Here is a 17937-nt window from a genome sequence, read left to right on the forward strand (position 1 = left end):
CCTTTCTGCACAGTTCCTAGTTCCTACGTTCTAAGTGAACTACATTACTCCCCTTTTCAAGCTTTCCACCTTTACCTGTAACCTTAATCAAGTACTAAACTTCACTATTCCAAGGCCTGTACAGTAAGAGCAGAACAGAGTGGCTGCTCTGCTCCAAATACATATGACAATTGGAGTAAACAAACCTCATTCTTATTTTTTGCTGTAGCATCACATTCACTGTTCTCAGGCTTCCTCAGGTGCTTCCATCTTCCTCCTTGGTCAAAAGTGATCATAGTCTGGATGGAATTATCTGAATGGGAAGAGAATGATATTAAGCACTATAACCGGAAGAACCCTAATAAGTTCTGTTTCTCATTGCAGAACTCTCTCCTAACTAAGACCATATAGCTCCATTATAACCCTGGAGTCCCATAAGCTTATAACACCCAGCAAAACAACTCAGTGTTGCCCTGACTGGTTTGGCTCAGTGAATAGAGCGTCAGTCTGCAGACTGAAGGGTCCCAGATTCGATTCCGGTCAAGGGCATGTACCTTGGTTGCGGGCACATCCCCAGTAGGGGGTGTGCAGGAGGCAGCTGATCAATGTTTCTCTCTCACTGATGTTTCTAACTCTCTATCCCTCTCCCTTCCTCTTTGTAAAAAATCAATAAAATATATTTTTAAAAAAACAACAAAAAACGACTCAGTGTTGGTGAGTAACTGAGCAGCACTCTACACATGGTATCTGAAGACGGCTTCTCACCTGAACAGGACCCAGCAGATACCAGAAATCATCTAGACTGACACCCGAAAAAGGATTTCTTTTATCTCCTTACCAACACAAACAGGCTGGTGTCCATGCTCCTTCCTTGTTTGCTTGCCTTGGAAGTAAACTCTACAACGGGAAGGCATCCTGGTCTTAACTTTACAGACAAGGCCAATGTACTGGGCTTGTTTTAGGGAATCTCAAGATTTGAATGTTATGTGCAAAAGTGTGAATTAATAGTTATTAATTTTTGCTTCTCCAATACCCCTATTCTATCCCTCGTACATCTTTTCTTTTTTTTTTTTCTCTCCATGTCTCTTCCCCGTTCTCTATTTTCAATGATATAAACTGTTTCAGGTTTAAATTCAGAGATAATATGCTTTGAGTATTCCAAGTAAAATCAAATAAACAAGCAAATCAAGGCAAATTCATTTATTTACTATATGTAAATATTTTAATCCTCATCTGAGGATATGTTTTTATTGATTTTTTTAGAGAGAGGAGAAAGGAGAGGGAGGAAGATAGAGAAGCATTGATGTGAGAGGGAAACATTGATTGGTGGCCTCCCGTATGTGCCCTGACCAGGGGGTCAAACTTACAACCCAGGGTATATGCCCCCAACAGGGAGTGAACCCACAATCTAGGTATGTGCCCTGACTGGGAATGGAATCTGTAACCTTTTGGTGCATGGGAGGACACTCCAACCAACTGAGCCACACCAGCCAGGGCTCAATAAATATTTTTGTGTGCCCACTATGTCAAACAAAACTGAAAAAACAAAACAAAAAAAACAAAAAATCACACACAACAAAACACCACATCTTTGTGAAACTACATTTTAGTAGGCTGAGACAAATACTAGACGTGGCAAACAGGTAAATTACATAGTATGTTAGAAAATGGAAAAACCTAGAGGGGGACTGACAGTGTGTGTGTGAGTGGGGGAGGGCAGACTGAAATTTCAAATAGGATAGTCAATGGCAGGTCTCATTCAGAAGTAAATGTGAGCAGAGATGGGAAGGAAGAAGGTGTCAGCCCTGCAGACATCTGGAAAACAGAGAACAGTCCGTGCACATCTCCAAACCACAAGCGTGTGAACCTGGTGGATTTAAGGAGACTGGCAGAGAACTCAGAGCTGGAGTGACTAGGGTAGAGGGAAAGGGGAGGTCAGGAAGGAAACGGGACCAACATCACTTGGCCTTGTGGACCATTGCAAAGTCTTTACAGAAACAAACAGCCCACCTCCTATAAAAGAATAAATATGTAAATAAACAAAACCTTCAGAGACTCCTGGGGTGGTCAATCTCTGTGCTCTAGGCTAGAGTAATGTGTGTGTTTGCGTAAGTAAGCTTTAATAAAGGTGAGCACTGCAAAGCACTGAGCAGAACGCAAGAAGCGTGGCTGGCTACTGCTGTGCCCTCTCTCTTTCTTAGTTCTATTTACCATAACTCACTTAAAGTACAGCCAGAATTTACACAGGTAGGCTGCTGGCTAAGGTGAGCAATCTTACTGGGGGGCAGGGCCATCAGTCTCCCCAAAGGCCTCAACTCTCACCGTGTTCAGCTGAAGGACAGCTGTGCTAAGCAAGACTCACCTTCAGAGAGCACACTTGTTATGTAGACCCCACGGAGGGAAGTCACGTTGGTGAAGTCCGTCTCGCCACCTGTGGTGGTGTAGAGATGTCGGTCCAAGGATTTGGAATAGACAATGCCTCGATCGTCAGAGGTAAAGATTGTGCCAAACCCAGTATCTGAAATAGGCAAACAAACAAAAACACTATGTCTTGGGAGGGAACAGAGAGGCAACGAAAGTCTAACCATACACATGACTGAATCATTGCACATTAGCCAACCATTTCTCTTCATGATGTAGACACAGACCAGAGATTCAATCAAGGTTTGATACTCAAGATCTTTTTTATTTTATTTTATTTTTATACTCAAGATATTTGATACTCGTGCCCATCTTTAATTCTAGTATCCCTGTTACTTAGTGCTTGGAATATGGCAGATGCTGAGTTTGTTGAATGAGTTAATCAGATGCTACAGAAAAGCTCTTCCTAGATATGTTTTGGTGGCAGAGGCACTGTATTTAGATTCACAGCTTACACTTCTGTGAATCTTTCCCCTCTGGAGCAATGCTTCTCAAACTGCCTGTGATGAAAGATCAATTTTTAAATTTCCACTATGTCACAAACCAATGCTTTTGTAAAATAGCATAAAAATTTATCACTAGAACAATGAAATATAACCATAAACTCTTTTATCATTAGCTTAAACACATATAAAATTACTTTGTCAAATAGCTGTAAGAGCTTCTAAATGCATGCTCTCACTTCCTCTACTTATTTGGTAACGGAGTTTACAAATTAGTACCCATCCTCTGAGCATTCTTTGAGTAGCATTGTTGTAGACCCTTGGATATGCACACAAACAAGATAATGTCAAAACAAGTGGCCCTTTTAACAGAGGATACACTTACTAAGACAATATACTCAGTAGGGCACTAATAAATTCCTAGGGGTAAGAAAAAAAGCTACTGAAAGTAGGGCTTGCAGCTTCGATTTCTATGAATTCAAGGGTGGGCCACTGAAACGCTCTCACCTCCAGGCTCGTCTACGTGCATGAACACCATGTCATCATTGGCTGCTAGAATAGAGTAGAACTGCTCCTGCCCCACAGAGGGCAGCTGGGCCATGCTCCACGTGTCCCCTTGATCAGTTGACACATGAATCCTTCTTGTTGTATCCTGGAACAAATGCCAACATATATCTTTTTAATTTTCTTCCAAGGTACCATGTGCAGGGACATCCTAGGTACATTATTACTAACTAGTGGCCCGGTGCACGAAATTCATGCACAGGGGGCAGGTGTTCCTCAGCCCGGCCTGCATCCTCTCCAATCTGGGACCCCTCGAAGGATGTCCTACTGCCGGTTTACAGGGATCGGGCCTAAACCGGCAGTTGGACATCCCTCTCACAATCTGGGACTGCTGGCTCTAGCTGCTCACCTGCCTGCCTGCCTGCCTGCCTGCCTGCCTGATTGCCCCTAACTACTCTGCCTGCCGGCCTGCTCACCCCCAAATATCCCGCCGCCGCCAGCCTGATCACCCCCAACTGCCCCCAGTGCCAGCCTGCTCACTCCCAGCTGCCCTCCCTGCTGGCCTGCTCGCCCCCAACTACCCCCCTGCTGACCTCACTCCAAACTGCCCCCCCGCACTGTCCTGATCACCTCCAACAGATCCCCACTGACGGCCTGCTTACCCCCAACTGGCCCCCCTGCTGGTCTGCTTACCCCCAATGGCCCCGCCCCCCACTAGCCTGATCACCCACAACTGCTGTCCCATTCTGGCCTGATCACCCCCCCGGCGACCCAAGCTCCCAGCCCCTCCTTTTTTAATTTTTTTTTTCAGCACCTCCTAGAGCAGAGGCCAGGGCTGGCTGGAAGCAAGTATCTGGGATTTATTTATCTTCTATAATTAAAACTTTGTAGCCTTGGGCGGAGGCCAGGGCTGGCTAGGGTGGGCGGGAAGCTTGGCTTCCTCCATCACCGGGGCAACCCAAGCCTCCTGCTTGCTCCAGCTCCATGGCCGCTGCCATCTTGGTTGGGTTAATTTGCATACTCGCTCCTGATTGGCTGGTGGGCGTGGCTTGTGGGTGTAGCATATGTACGGTCAATTTGCATGTTTCTCTTTTTTTTTCCCCCAGTCATCATCGTATGAGTGTACCAAGGCTAATTTAGTCACACCCCTCTCTTATTTGTTATAGACTTAAGGCTTAGACCTGCTTGGGTCATGTCTATCAGCCTGTGGCTGTCCCTCCATGCCCTGCAGGGAGAAGATGGGGAGGCAAGATTGCCTGTGGCCATATGGTCCTGATGTTGCATCAGTTCTTTTGTTTTTTCTTTTTTTTATTAAGGTATTATATGTGGCATGTTTCTCTTTTATTAGTGTAGATTATAAGTATCATTATCCATTTCTTCACTGGGTATAACTGATATAAATGAAAGGTCCCAGTATCAACTACCTAGCAATTTCCAACCTCTAGCAAAATTCCAGGCAATGGGACAATCCATTCTATTATAAGCAAAACGATCCTGGCTTCTTCATTCTAGTGTAGCCTGTAAGGTATTATCCTCCCAAACTCTGACATTTCTAGTTTCTTCATCGGAGCCAAGGATGTGATGGGACCATACCTGATTTGGCTTTATAGCCATTCAACATATGCGTGTTCAGATAATTATTAAGTGAGGATTGCTGCATAAAGATTTGGTCTCTTTGACACAGTCTTGGCATAATCCAAAGAAGTAGATAACGAAGGGTCTAGAAAATGGAGATGAAAGCCATGCTTGGGCGATCACAAGGAAGTCAATATGTGACATCTCTTTATGAAAGTCTCTCAGAACAGCCATATGAGGGGAATGTGCACTGGCTGGGAAGAGGTCAAGGAGTGTCAGAAATTAATAAAAGGAATCTGATCAGGGCTTTAGCTGTTAAAAGGAGTCTGTTAAGGATGTAATTAACACTTACTTCCTGATAAATAGTTTAAAATAGCTAATAGACACAACTAGCTAGGGCATGAGACTGACTTCCAGGGCCTCCTTATGTTAAATACTCTTTAAAGTTCAGTGACAAGTACAGTTATGTATTTTTCTAAAACTTATACACTTAGATGTTCACTTTGAATCTTACTCTCATTGTTATAGGTAGAAGTTAAAGTTCAAAAGCACACCGTGGAATTTTAGTTTTGTATAATTGTAGTACAGTGTAGGAGGCAATGTCTGGAATCAGTCTGATTTCCACCAGGATTCCACCTCAGGGTGACCCCAGGCAAGTTACTCAGTTTGCTCAAATAGAAATCGAAGTAACAGTATGGTATTAGCTTAAAGGGTTGTTGGGGGGAATAATTACAAAATTGCTCGAGGGAGTTATTGTAGTTATTGTCTGCTTAGCCATCTCTGATTCTCTCTAAACCCACTCTAATCAGTTTTTTAACCTCAGCACTGCGATGGATTGGCTTTAGTCAAGCTCACCAACAACCTCCCACTTTGCCAGCTCTAGTGGCTAATTCTCAGCACTCATCTAATTCAACATCTCAGCTAAGTTTAGCACAGCTGACCACTTCTTCCTTCCTGAAACACCTTTTTCACGTGGCTTTCACAATCTCGCATTGTCCTATTCGCCCTGCCTCACTGGTCCCTCCCTCCCAGTCTTCTTTGCTGGGCTCTCCATCTCCTTCCAACCTTTCAGTGGTGGGTGCTTCAGGGCGTGCTCAGTCCTCCCACTCTGCTCTACCTACTCAGTCCTCCAGAAGATATCATCTAATCACATGGCTCTAAACAACATATAATCTGGGGAGATACCCAAATACTAACATGACATTTCCACTTAGATATCTAATAGGCATCTCACATCTAAAACTGAATTCTTGATCTTCCTCCCCCATACTTGTTTCTCCTACAGTCTTTGCCATTTTAGTAAATGGTACCACCATTCTGCCAGTTGCTCAGGCCAAAGACTCTGAAGTTATCTTCAGTTTCTCTCATTCTCTCACAATCCACATTAATCCATCAGCAAATCCTATTGGCAATACATTGAAAAACACACCCACCATTTCACCACTTGCCCCCTCTCCCCCCTCACACTGCTCTAACAGCCTTCCAGCTGCCCTGGCTCTGCTGTTCCTGCCCCGGCAGGCTACTCTGCCCATACTTATTCTGTCAAAGAAGTCAGATTACACCACACCCTGCTCACAACCCTTTCCCAGCTTCCCAACACAAGAATAAAAGCCAAGGTCTTAATCACTACCTACAAAGGCCCTGCATGATCTGGCCACTGGCTCCCCCCCCTTTGGACCGCCCTTGTCACTTTTCTTCGATATGTCAGGCATGCTCCAGCCTGAGTCTGTGCACGTATTGTTCCCTGAGCCTAGATGTCCACATAGCTATGCTCTCACCCCAGTCAGGTCTCAGAGAGCACGTCCAAACCACCCCACCTAAAACAGCCCTGCTCCAATTCCTGTCACCTTCTCTTTCCTTATGCTGCTTTAGATTTCGTTGTAGCTTTAATCCTGACCTGATATTACATCATATTTATCAGCTTAGTATCTATCTCCCCTACTTAACTATAAACTCTGTGAACAGGACATTTATCTGTTTTGTTCACTGTTACATACTCAATGAATGTTACCTATTTCTATTATTATTACTGAAACAAATGGATTGCTCTTTTCATATATCTATGTCCAAGGAAAGCCCAAACACTGCATCTACATATCCCAAAAGAGATACCAGAATTCGTGTGGGGTGACAGGTTGAAGTGCCAGAATAGCCCAGAAGAGTCAATCAGTCTCTCTAAAAGAATCGCCTGCAAATCTTAGAGTGATATTAAATACCAGTGGCCCAGTACACAGATTTGTGCACATTGAAAGGAAATTAATTAGAAGAAATATTTTAATATCACTATCTGCCCTTTCTCTATAATAGAAGTGTCAGAGATGAAAGAAAATTAGTAAAATGTATATGAAAATAATATATAAATTGGTTAATAAATAAACAACATGATATAACAACAAAGACATGATATAAAAAAAACATGATATAAAAACATTGATAAAAACAATGACTGATAAATTGATTAAACTTATTCTAATATCTCCCTGTATACCACATTAAGAGTAAAACACTTTCAGAGTGCTTGACTAACTTCCCTTGTGATGAAGTATTTACAATACAACTTTAATGTCACATGCTCTTCAAATTCAAGAGAAAGCAACATATAACTGACCATGTCCAAAAATGGGTTCAGGTAGGAATATTCCTACTCTGTCTAGAGTTTGTCCTTGTGATTTGTTAATAGTCATCACAAATGCTGGCATCACAGGAAACTGTCTTCGAATTAATTTAAATGGGAGTCCAGTGTCAGAAGGGGACAGTTGTGCCAATAGTCTTCAGACATATTCTGTCAATGCCACCGCTTTCTTTCAGCTTCAGAATATCAACAAAAACAACCAAATTCACGATCGACAATGAAAGATTGAAACACACGTGTGTGATTGGCGCAAGAGCTTTACATGCATTGCACATGCGTGCGTCAGCGTTTATTTTTAAATTGCCAGTGTGTGTCATATGTACCGGCCAGTCAGTACGGTCAGTCACTTAGCCTTTTATATATACTAGAGGCCTGATGCACGAAAATTCGTGCAAGAATGGGACTTCCTTCCCCTGGCTGCCGGCACCGCCTTCACTCAGGCCGGAGCCGCCTTTCCGCCTTCCCATGCTGCCCAGAGGCCCAAAAAGACTGGGATGGTGTGGAACACCCCTGGCCGCTCGGCCTGTGTATGCAAATTAACCCGCCATCTTTGTTGGGTTAATTCGCATACTCACTCCTGATTGGCTGGTGGGTGTCGCGAAGGTATGGTCAATTTGCATCTCTTTTATTAGTGTGGATAGATTGCAAAAAGGCAAGCAACTCTGTCAGTTCAACAAGTAAAAGGGATCTATGTGAGGCATCTTTACAGAAACATTAGAACCCAAAGAGAAGAGGCAAATACCCACCTTGTCAGCCATCACAGAGGCAAAAAGGAAACGTCCCCCAAGACCAAATGAGTAGATTTTCACACCAATGGTTTTGAAGCTTTTTCCCAAGTCTGAAGTCCTCCATAATTCCAGTGCCCCAAGGTCAGCTTCTTAAACAAGATGAAGTAGTAATTAGAATGTCACTTCCTAGTGAGCCTCTAGTTCAGAGAGCTGTTTTAGAATTGTTCTGTATTTTATAGCTACAGGATTTCTAATCCTATGCATGTTAATCAAATGAGGATATAAATTGATGTGGCATTAGACACAGGGAATTCGCATGTGAGTTTTATTTTTATACATGTGAGGTTATACCTTGGACAGATTGTGAGTTAATTCCAATACAATGCTGCATAAAAACATCACAGCCACAGCATCCTGTTTACTTTCTTCATGACAATTTAAAATTATCTTATTCTATTTTAAGTTGTTTGAGTTTTGGTTTTCTTGTTGATCATCTATCATCCCTACTTGAAGTTAACTCCATGAGAGTGGCCTTGGGTCTCTTGTTCTCTTCATCCTTAGATAGTGGTTAGCATACTACTGCAGGTGCTCAAATGAATAAATGAATGAATTTGTCGAATGAATAAATAAAAAATTATGCTTTCTGCTTTGAAACTGTGCCACTGATTGGAAAGCCACTGGCTTCCACTGATAAACACAATCCATGTTCTTTTGCAGAAATCACCAGGCATTTCGATCTGTTACTGTTTGTAGCTTAATGTTTACTTTATGTAAATACACTGCTGAAATTAAGAATAGCGTCTCTGTGTACAGCCTGCAGTTTTATCTGACCTAGGCACAGTATAGTAATTAGGTTGTACTTTTAAGATTTTAAAAAACAATTAACAGCTATTTTAGCTATTAAAATTATAGGAGAATGGAAGGAACTTTGATATTTCTACCTCTTATGACCCAAATATTCTACCATGAATGGATAAGACACGCTTCTGGGACTAAAATATACTTACTGCAGGAGCCATTCACATGGGTAGTAAAGAAGATGGTGTTTTCTGATCCCCTGCAATGAGGCAAAGACAGGGAAAAGACATGGTTCCAGGTGTTAATGCAATGTCAACCTTAGTCACAAAGCTCCAAGCAAGTCTAGTAAGCCTCCTCCATAGGTACTAGTGAAAGCAGCAACTCTGGACTCTTTTGACAGCTCACTGTCAGGGTTCCCCAGAGCCTGGCCCCAGGCATTTGCCACAGTCCACTGAACTTCTCTTCCAGCTTGTCTAACTGGTCTACCTACACTCTCCAGATCTGCCTCTAGCATTTGCTCATACTGCTTCCTTCCGAAATGCTTTTCTCTTGTGTAACCACATCTTACCCTCGCAATCGCCAGCCTGCAGCTTACAATCTAGCTCTTCCGTGAAGCTTTCCCTGTCACTCCAGCTTCTTTGCTACAAACTTCTAGAACAGGGGTTCTTAACCAGGGATGATTTTGTTCCCCAAGGGACATTTCTGGTTGTCACTTCCGGGGAAAGGGAAGTTGTTACTAGTATATAGTGGGTAGAAGCCAGAGATGCTGCTAAACATCCTACAAGGCCCAGGACACCCCCACAACAAAGAACTGTCCGGTCCAAAATGTCCGTAGTGCTGAGATGGGGCACTGCTGGAAAATGCGTGCATTCCTCAGCCTCCCACTTAGCTATGCTAATCACTAGTGTGTGCCTTGTCTCTTCCACTATACTGTTGGGCAGGTACTAAGTTTTATGCTTTGTTGTTCCCCCTCAGAACCTAGCTTAATGCTTTGCATGAGCTAAATAATTTAGTTCTTTCATCTCAAATAGACAACTGGGTCAGAGGTTGAATTATTTAAACTCTAACTTGGAAAGGGAGTTCGCAGGGAACTCAATTCAGACCCTGATAGCACTTATAGATTAGCCCCAGCAAAAGGGGCTGGCTCTGCGCATGTTCTTTCAGAACTTCAGTTGTCAGCTCTTAGAGATCCAAGATCTAAAAGGTGAGTAAACAGTTATCAGCAACCCAGTTAGCTTATACTTAGACCAGTGGTGGCGAACCTATGACACATAGCCATTTTTGATGACACGCAGCCGCTGAGGCAGCCGCATGCCGAGGATGAAACATTTGCGAAATAATGTTTTTTCCTCAAAGTGACACACTACCCGAGTTATGCTCAGTTTTTTGGCGAAGTTTGACACACCAAGCTCAAAAGGTTGCCCATCACTGACTTAGACAATAATCAAATAAACGAGTTACAAAAGTAAAAAATCTTGTATAGAATATAAAATAATATACCATTTTAAGCCCTAGCCGGTTTGGCTCAGTGGATAGAGCATTGGCCTGGGACTGAAAGGTTCCGGGTTCCATTCCGGTCAAGGACACATGCCTGGGTTACAGGCTCAATCCCCAGTAGGGAGTGTGCAGGAGGCAGCCGATCAATGATTTCTCTCATCATTGATGTTTCTATTTCTCTCTCCCTCTCCCTTCCTCTCTGAAATCAATAAAAACTATTTTAAAAAATACCATTTTAAAATAAGTCTTTAGTTTTAAAGATGACCTGTTTGTTTCTTTTAGCTTTATTGAAGTATAATTGACAAATGAAATTGTAAGATATTTAAAGTGTACCTTGTGGTGATGTGTACATAAAGATCAGTTTTAGTGATCAAAATTCCTATAGTCTTGATTATATCCTACAGTGAAACAATTTGTTAACTTAGTTACTTTAAAGACTACTTCCTTCCTTAAAAGACCATATAAGTAACAAACCCATAAAATGAAAGCAGCTATGGCATGGGTACCAGAGTGGTGCTACAAAAACCTCACCTAACCAGCATTTTCCAGAAAGGCAACATTTTTTAGTACTTTAGTGAATTTTGGTAGATATATTTGGCAATGTCTATGTCACAAATTTTCCTGACTCCCTAAGTAGAGGACATTAAATATGAAACTCTCCCTTGGGATTGTGGGTCACTGAGCATCGACCCCATGCGACTAGAACACGGTGTGCCCGTTAGAAGTTGCTGAGGTGTATGCGCTCTGGGTCTGGCACTGAATAATTCCATCCTGTTATGTTCTCAGTCTTTGCTCTGCAGTTCTCCTGGTGTGCGCTTGTTGTCAGTCCTCATGTACCCACCTCTGGCAACAATTTGCTATTAAGTGGGAAACCAGATGAACAAATTTGCTGAAATTAGCCAGAGAGAAAGAACAATGAGGCTCTAAGCAAGGGTCTGAACCTAATCAAGAATTTCGGAGGTATAAAGGCTCTTAATTCTTGTCCAAACATCTCCCAAATTCCTCAGACAAATCTCTGCTTATAGATAGAAGGGAAAACTAAAGCCCAGAGAGGCTAAGCCACTGACTAGCAGCAGAGACAGTTAGGACAAAGGTGACTCGACTCGCTAGTCAGAGCCCCTCTGCAGCCCCTTTAAGGAGGTACCTGAGGGGGTCCCCGAGAAAAGTGAATGAGTTTTGGTGCACGGACGGTGTGACTGGCTTTGGGAAGCTCTCTGGGCTTTCTTCCTGATTCCTCATAACTGAAATGCGTCTCTAGATGAGGGGGTGTCAGTCTGGGGGCGCGCGGAGCAGAGAAGTACGTAAGTCCCCAAATCAAAGCTGTGTTTTATGCTATGCCAACTGAAGTCACCATTGATGACTTTTATCAGTAGCAGCTACCCAGTCGCCAGTCTTGTTTTCTACTTTATGTTGTAACGTTTAGTGAGGCTCTGTCTTCTCTCCTGGCAGACTGAGAAGCTCCTCCAGGTCGAGTCCTGTGTCATACCCCCTCTCGTATCCCTTGTGGCACCCTGAGAGTATCTGGCACATAGTAAGTGCTCAACATTATTCATGTGACTTTCGGCAGCGCTGTCAGGAACGGTTTAGGGCTCTGAACAGATGGAGTCTTCTGTTACTCACCATTTGGCCAAACACACTGCTTTGTGGATTTCTTCCCATTTTCCCCCAAAATTCTTGGACACCCACAGGCCATTCTGAAAGATTATAAATGACTTATCAAAATTCCAGCTTTATCCTGTGCAGCTGCTTGTATGACCTTTAATAATTCATATCTAATCATCTGGGACAGTAAACACACACTGATGTTCTATCTGAGCTGCCTGAGCTCCAGAGACACATGGTTCACAGGGGCCCCTTGGGAGGCTGGGAAGTTCTGAATAACAAATGCTTACGAAGTGCCTACTATGTGCCAGGCACTGTTCCAGACATTGCATTTGGGGATACAAAGATGAGTAAGACACACTCCCTGCTCTCAAGGAGCTCACAGTTAACTAGGGGCCCAGATAAGAAAATGTGATACAACGGGTTAAGTGTTACGGAAACATGGTCTCTCGGGTAAGAGCACGGAAAAGAAGAACATTGCCTCAAAGACGGTTTGTGAAGAAGACAGTTGAGCTGAGTCTTAAATGATGAGCAGTGTAACCAAAAGAAGGCAAATGGGGAGAGGAGATGTTAGGACTAGCAAAGGCAGGGAGGTGATAAGCATGATGGTGTGTGCGGGGAGCACACAGTTCCCCGTGAGGGGAGGAGCAGCTAACGGAGGAGAAAGGGAGGTGGAACCCTTGGATGACAATGGGAAAGGTGGATGGCAGAGTGTCTAAACCAGAAGCAGGAAAAGCAGTGAATAACTGCCACATTTCACTCATGAAGAGTTAGTGAGGCCCTAACCCATGGCTGTGAGGAACAGGCTCAGGGAGAAGTTAGAAGCTGGCTTCAGAAGAACTGGGCTTTTCCTATAGGGCAGGATGGGCTTTGTGTGTGTGTGTGGGGGGGGGGGGGGACAGTTGATCACTCTGGGATTCTGGTTCAGGGATAAGAGGCACTGGAATCTTTAGCCAGTACAAGGATTAAGAGAAGAGTGTGTCTGAGAGAAGAGCAGAAAGAAGTCGATTTAACTGAGTCTGAGGTGCCTGTGGGACATCCGGCTAGAGGTCCCCAGGGGGCAACAAGATAGGAATCAGAGACCCACGAGGAAGCCAGGACCAGACACAGGGACTTGAGAATCTGACCCATCACAGTGGCGTTAAATGGTGGAGGAGATTACTGAGTGGAATGGGCAGTAGTGATTTATGGGTTGGTTGAAAGGAGTTGAAGAGAAAGACCAAGAAGGAATGGTTAGAACATAGGGAAGAACTAAAGGGAGTGAGTGATGTCACTGAAGCCAAGCAAGCAGAGTTCCCAAAAGGAGGGACTGGCCAAACCTTTCAAGTGCAGCAGAGGCAGTAAGGTGAAGACTGACCGTGTGAGTTACACTGCGCCCAGATTCGGTGGAGGGGGACAGACATGTCCTGGCACAGCTGGGATTAAATGGTCGAGGCAGAATTTCCCTTCAGTGCTCCCCACCCACCATTCTTGTTTCTTTTCATTTTCTTCCTCTGATAATGCTCAGCATTTCTAATTTACCTAATTGTACTTAGAAACAGGAAAGGGTCTGATATCCCCTCTTTGTACTTGAGTACAAACTGGCACATCTTCTCTACCCCAATCATCTGTACTTCCTTAACTGGAAGAAATTTCAGATGTAAAAGCAGGTTGTTCCCAGCTCTGGCTGAGGACAGCCTGTTTCAACAACCTTAAGATAACTTGGTAATGGCAATGGGATGGTCAAAGGGGAGATCGATGGTTCTGTCCATTCCTAATAGGTCTCTTTGCTCGCTGAAGGGCTTTCAGCTTAAGCTGGTGGAAGGAGTTTTCAGGAATTGTTTCTTGAAGATCTGAAGCACACCCAGCAGGCTAGTTTCCTTCCTCTGGCCTCCTTGGGCTAAGCTTAACTCTGGCCTTCCTGAGCCCTCCAGCCTTACCTCTGCTCCAATCTGCCCACAGAGGCCCAGAGCCAGACCTGTCTTCCAGTGCCCTTCACTTTCCCTTTGCCACCCCTGTGCTCAGCCACATCTGACAATCCTGTTTCTGTCCCCAGAACTGTCATCAGAGCAATGGTTCTCAAATTTTAGTGGGCAGGCTCAGCTGGGGAGCTTGTAAAAACCTCGCCACCAAAAGTCACTGATGTACTGTATGGGGACGGGGCCTAGGAATCTGCATTTAAACCAGCTTTCCGGGGTTTCTGATGTTGTGGGTCAGTGGACCACACTCTAAGAAATAAGGAGAGAGAGAGCCATATAAATATGCAGTGTAATTGTGATTATCATAGTCTAGCAACTCAGCCACTTTGGGCCCTTAACATCCACAATAAAGGAGACTGATCCCTGGGAAAGGAAAGCTGCATGAGCGCCTCAGGGGATTTCAGGAGAGAGGGCGGGACACTGGCTTCTGGGAAGAGCACAGGACTGTGGTGGGGCGCAGGGATTTAAGAGTCTGGATACTTAATACATGAGTGTTGAAGACATAAATCAATATGCTGGATATACTATGCAACGAACAAAAAAGAAAAATTAGAAAGATGTGGTTTGGCCACAGGAAAGGAACAATAACATCAGGACTGTGACAATCTATGTGTGTCCCTTGCAGAACAAGAATGATTACATTAAACTGTGTTCTAGTTCAGTTTTCCAACAGTACACATCTATTCACTTTTACAAACTGTAATAAAGGTGACAGGAGAAGATCTGGCTGTGGGTGGTGGGCACACAGTGCAATATAAGACCTTGTAACAGAAACCCACACCTGAACCCTATATGGTCATGTTGATCACTGTCACCCCAATCAATGTAATAAATAAATATTTTAAAATTTGTAATGATAACTAGATATCATACTTATCTGGAGTAGATAGTACATGGTAATTGTGCCTTTTACCAAATAGGAAAAAAACACAAAATATATATTTCATGATATACAAAGTCACCAGAAAGCAGTCCGATACTTCATAAAAGTATTAGTTACAGGGGCCTTTCAAGACTAGATGTTAGATGATAAAAATGCAAAGGGCAAGACAAGTTCTTCAAGGAGACTTACTTCAGTGCTGAGGGCTAAAAGATAATTGGAATTCTGAGGGCTATACATCATCTGAGTCAGAGGATGAAATGGGAGATTGGTGTGAACAAAGTTCTTTGCAAAATCTGACGATCTGAAGATTCTTCCTCCGGGACTTCCTCCAGACACCTCTGCTGTTAAAATCACCTGGTTAGGAAGAAGGCAATTCAGATCCAAGGTGTGACACTATGAAAGCTCAGGAAGACCTACACCACTTCCACAAGACATCAGTTAAGAAAATTTCAGTTCCAAAAGTAAGAATTATAAAGACAGATTAGTGCACCCCACTCCTCAAGTGTTAGTCTTATCACAAAATATTATCCTAAATTGAGCTAGTGCATCTATGGATGCGAGCTGGTCAGTCTGAGATCAGCCAGTTTGCCAAAGACTAAAATAAAATGTGTGTCTTAGGAGTGTGTACACTGTAATGCTAACCAGCTGCCACCTAAGAGTTTGGGTGCATCGTGGACAGAGGCCAAAAAGGAACCAATCCAGTTCTTTTGTGACCAGTATTAAATTGGGTTTTAATTTTAAAGCACAGGAATAGCAAACTAAATACACTGCTGTGTCTCTCTGGATCGTTCCAATATTAAAACCCAAGTGCCCGAGTGTGGCATCAAGCACAGCTCTATACATGCAAGAACGAGTCTCACCTTTCCCGAGTTCTCAGGACCAATAGCCATGCCAAATTCAGTCCGAATGAAGGTGTTATTGATGAGATTTGTAATATCCTTAAAGTTCTTTCCATAGTCCTCACTGAGAGGAAGAAAAAAAAAAAAAAGACACATTTAGGAAGCAGTAGTCATGGACACTGTTGGGTTCCTACCCAGCTTCCATCCCCGTTCCCTGACTTCACTGAGGCACTCCCCCGCCCCTGACGAGTTTCATGCCTCAGGGAAGCTGATGCCATCCCTCACTCCAGTGTGGACTTGATTAGCCTGAATTCTACCCCTCACAGGTGCGGGGTCAGGAATGGGGGAGTGACCCAGACTGAGGCAGTGAGACAAAGGGGGGGGGGGGGACTTGGGCTCTATTAGGAAACCAATTTCCTTAGCCACCTGATGAAATAAATGGTCTATCTTTCTTTAGACCAGTGGCTCTCAACCAGGATGTTTTTGCACAAATACCCTCCAAGCAACCATTTGGTAATGTCTGGAGACATTTTTTATGATCACAAATGCAAGTGGGATCTCATGGGGTGAGGCCAGGGATGCTGCTAAACACCCTGCAATGCACAGGACAGTTCCACAACGACACAGAATGATCTGGCCCCAAACGTCCATAGTGCTCAGACTGAGTCCCCAAAGTTGTAGTGTGTTAATGCAAAGCAAAATTAAAACCCAATTGCTATAGGGTCCTGACACCATGAGCACAACTTGAAGAGAAAGCCAACATAAGTGGAGCAGCAGCACCTACGACACTGGACTGTGCTGACCCTGAAGCCTGTCCTTCCTCTGCATTTAGTTATGAGTCATTAATTCCCTGACTAAGCTGGTTGGAGCTGGATTCTTTGCTAAATGTAGCCAGCGGCCTCCTAACTGATCTATCTGTTACTGCAGAGTCCTCATGATAAAGCTAAGTTGAGTAGCAGGAGCCTTCAAGTTTTCCCCGAGGACACCATCCCCGGGCACAAGTGTCCTGCATACAGCACACGGAACGCAGGTAGGGGAACAAACCAACTTAACACCGATTCTCGGGTTTTAGAGATTTTCCCAGAAGTTCATTTCAACAATATCTCTGAGAGGTATTCAATTCCAGGTTGAGATTTTGAAAAATACAAGCATAAAAATCAGTAGCTGTCTAACTCTGACAGGATTAATACTATGCGCCATTCTCTTAAAAAGCACTAGAGAAAAAAGTGGTAGAATGCAAAATCTTAATATTCATTATATTTGAATGTCCCTCAGTGAAGACCACTGTGTATTGCAAGTTAGTTGCCAAAGATAAATGTGATGTGCAATGGTCTTCACTGGAGAGTATGACTTAAAAGATGGTAAATCTGGTAGCAGCCTCAACAAATAATCACAGAAGCAGAGAACATGAGAAATGCGAGGGACTGAAGGGAACATCCTGTCCAACTCTCTCATTTCACAGACGAGGAGGTTCAAGGGGAGGCAATTTATCAAAAGCCAACCAGTTAATTAAGGGCGAAATTGAAGCTATAATCTAATTCTCTTAACTCTCAGCTCCAAACTAGAGACAACTTGTAAAGATCTGTGAGGAGTTTTTCCCTTACAGACTGCAGTCTTCCTCTATTTTGCCAGGGCTTGTGGCCTGGCAGCACCGATCAGCTCAGAGGAAACCGGAGACACAGGAGGGAATTCTCTTGGAGTGTTTGTTTAGGTCCCTGACAGTATGCTAAAGCAAACTACACGTGACGTTAAGTTGTCTGAATAACTTCCCATCTCTTAGCAAGCACACACAGAAAATTCCTAGATAAATAAAAGAGGGACCAGGCACCACGTATCCATCAGATTCCTCCATCTCCTCCCCGCCTTCTCTTGGCTTTGAAGTACAAGAGGAGTTCCTATCTTCCTGACAGCAGGCCAGAGATGTATGAACAATTCCTGCTCTGCAGTGTAAATGTCAGCAGCAGCTCAGACAACCTTCAGAGGGGCTGGCAACAGCTCGATTATCGCCGGCTTACAATTCTCCTCTCCTGCCCCGTATCCCCCAGGGAACCTCCACAAACCTGTTGGCAAGTCTGCTG

At 43.8% G+C, this 17937-nt stretch overlaps 1 protein-coding gene across 4 annotated transcripts in view; it reads right to left on the reverse strand.

Moving 5' to 3' along the window:
* The window catches only part of SORT1 (sortilin 1), a 62470-nt gene that overhangs the window by 15173 nt on the left and 29360 nt on the right, over positions 1-17937 (reverse strand). For 3 of the 4 annotated variants that reach the window (XM_054712294.1, XM_054712296.1, XM_054712297.1), the window contains exons 4-11: positions 15881-15983; positions 15210-15374; positions 12198-12271; positions 9290-9339; positions 8301-8431; positions 3351-3495; positions 2342-2497; positions 186-292 (exon numbers count right to left, since the gene is read on the reverse strand). In XM_054712294.1, the coding sequence (XP_054568269.1) occupies positions 186-292; positions 2342-2497; positions 3351-3495; positions 8301-8431; positions 9290-9339; positions 12198-12271; positions 15210-15374; positions 15881-15983 (931 nt within the window). The remainder of the gene's footprint in view (positions 1-185; positions 293-2341; positions 2498-3350; positions 3496-8300; positions 8432-9289; positions 9340-12197; positions 12272-15209; positions 15375-15880; positions 15984-17937) is intronic. The other variant, XM_054712295.1, reaches the window with a different exon arrangement.

This window comes from Eptesicus fuscus, chromosome 22 (genome assembly GCF_027574615.1).
Source record: "Eptesicus fuscus isolate TK198812 chromosome 22, DD_ASM_mEF_20220401, whole genome shotgun sequence".
NCBI classification, from domain to species: domain Eukaryota; kingdom Metazoa; phylum Chordata; class Mammalia; order Chiroptera; family Vespertilionidae; genus Eptesicus; species Eptesicus fuscus.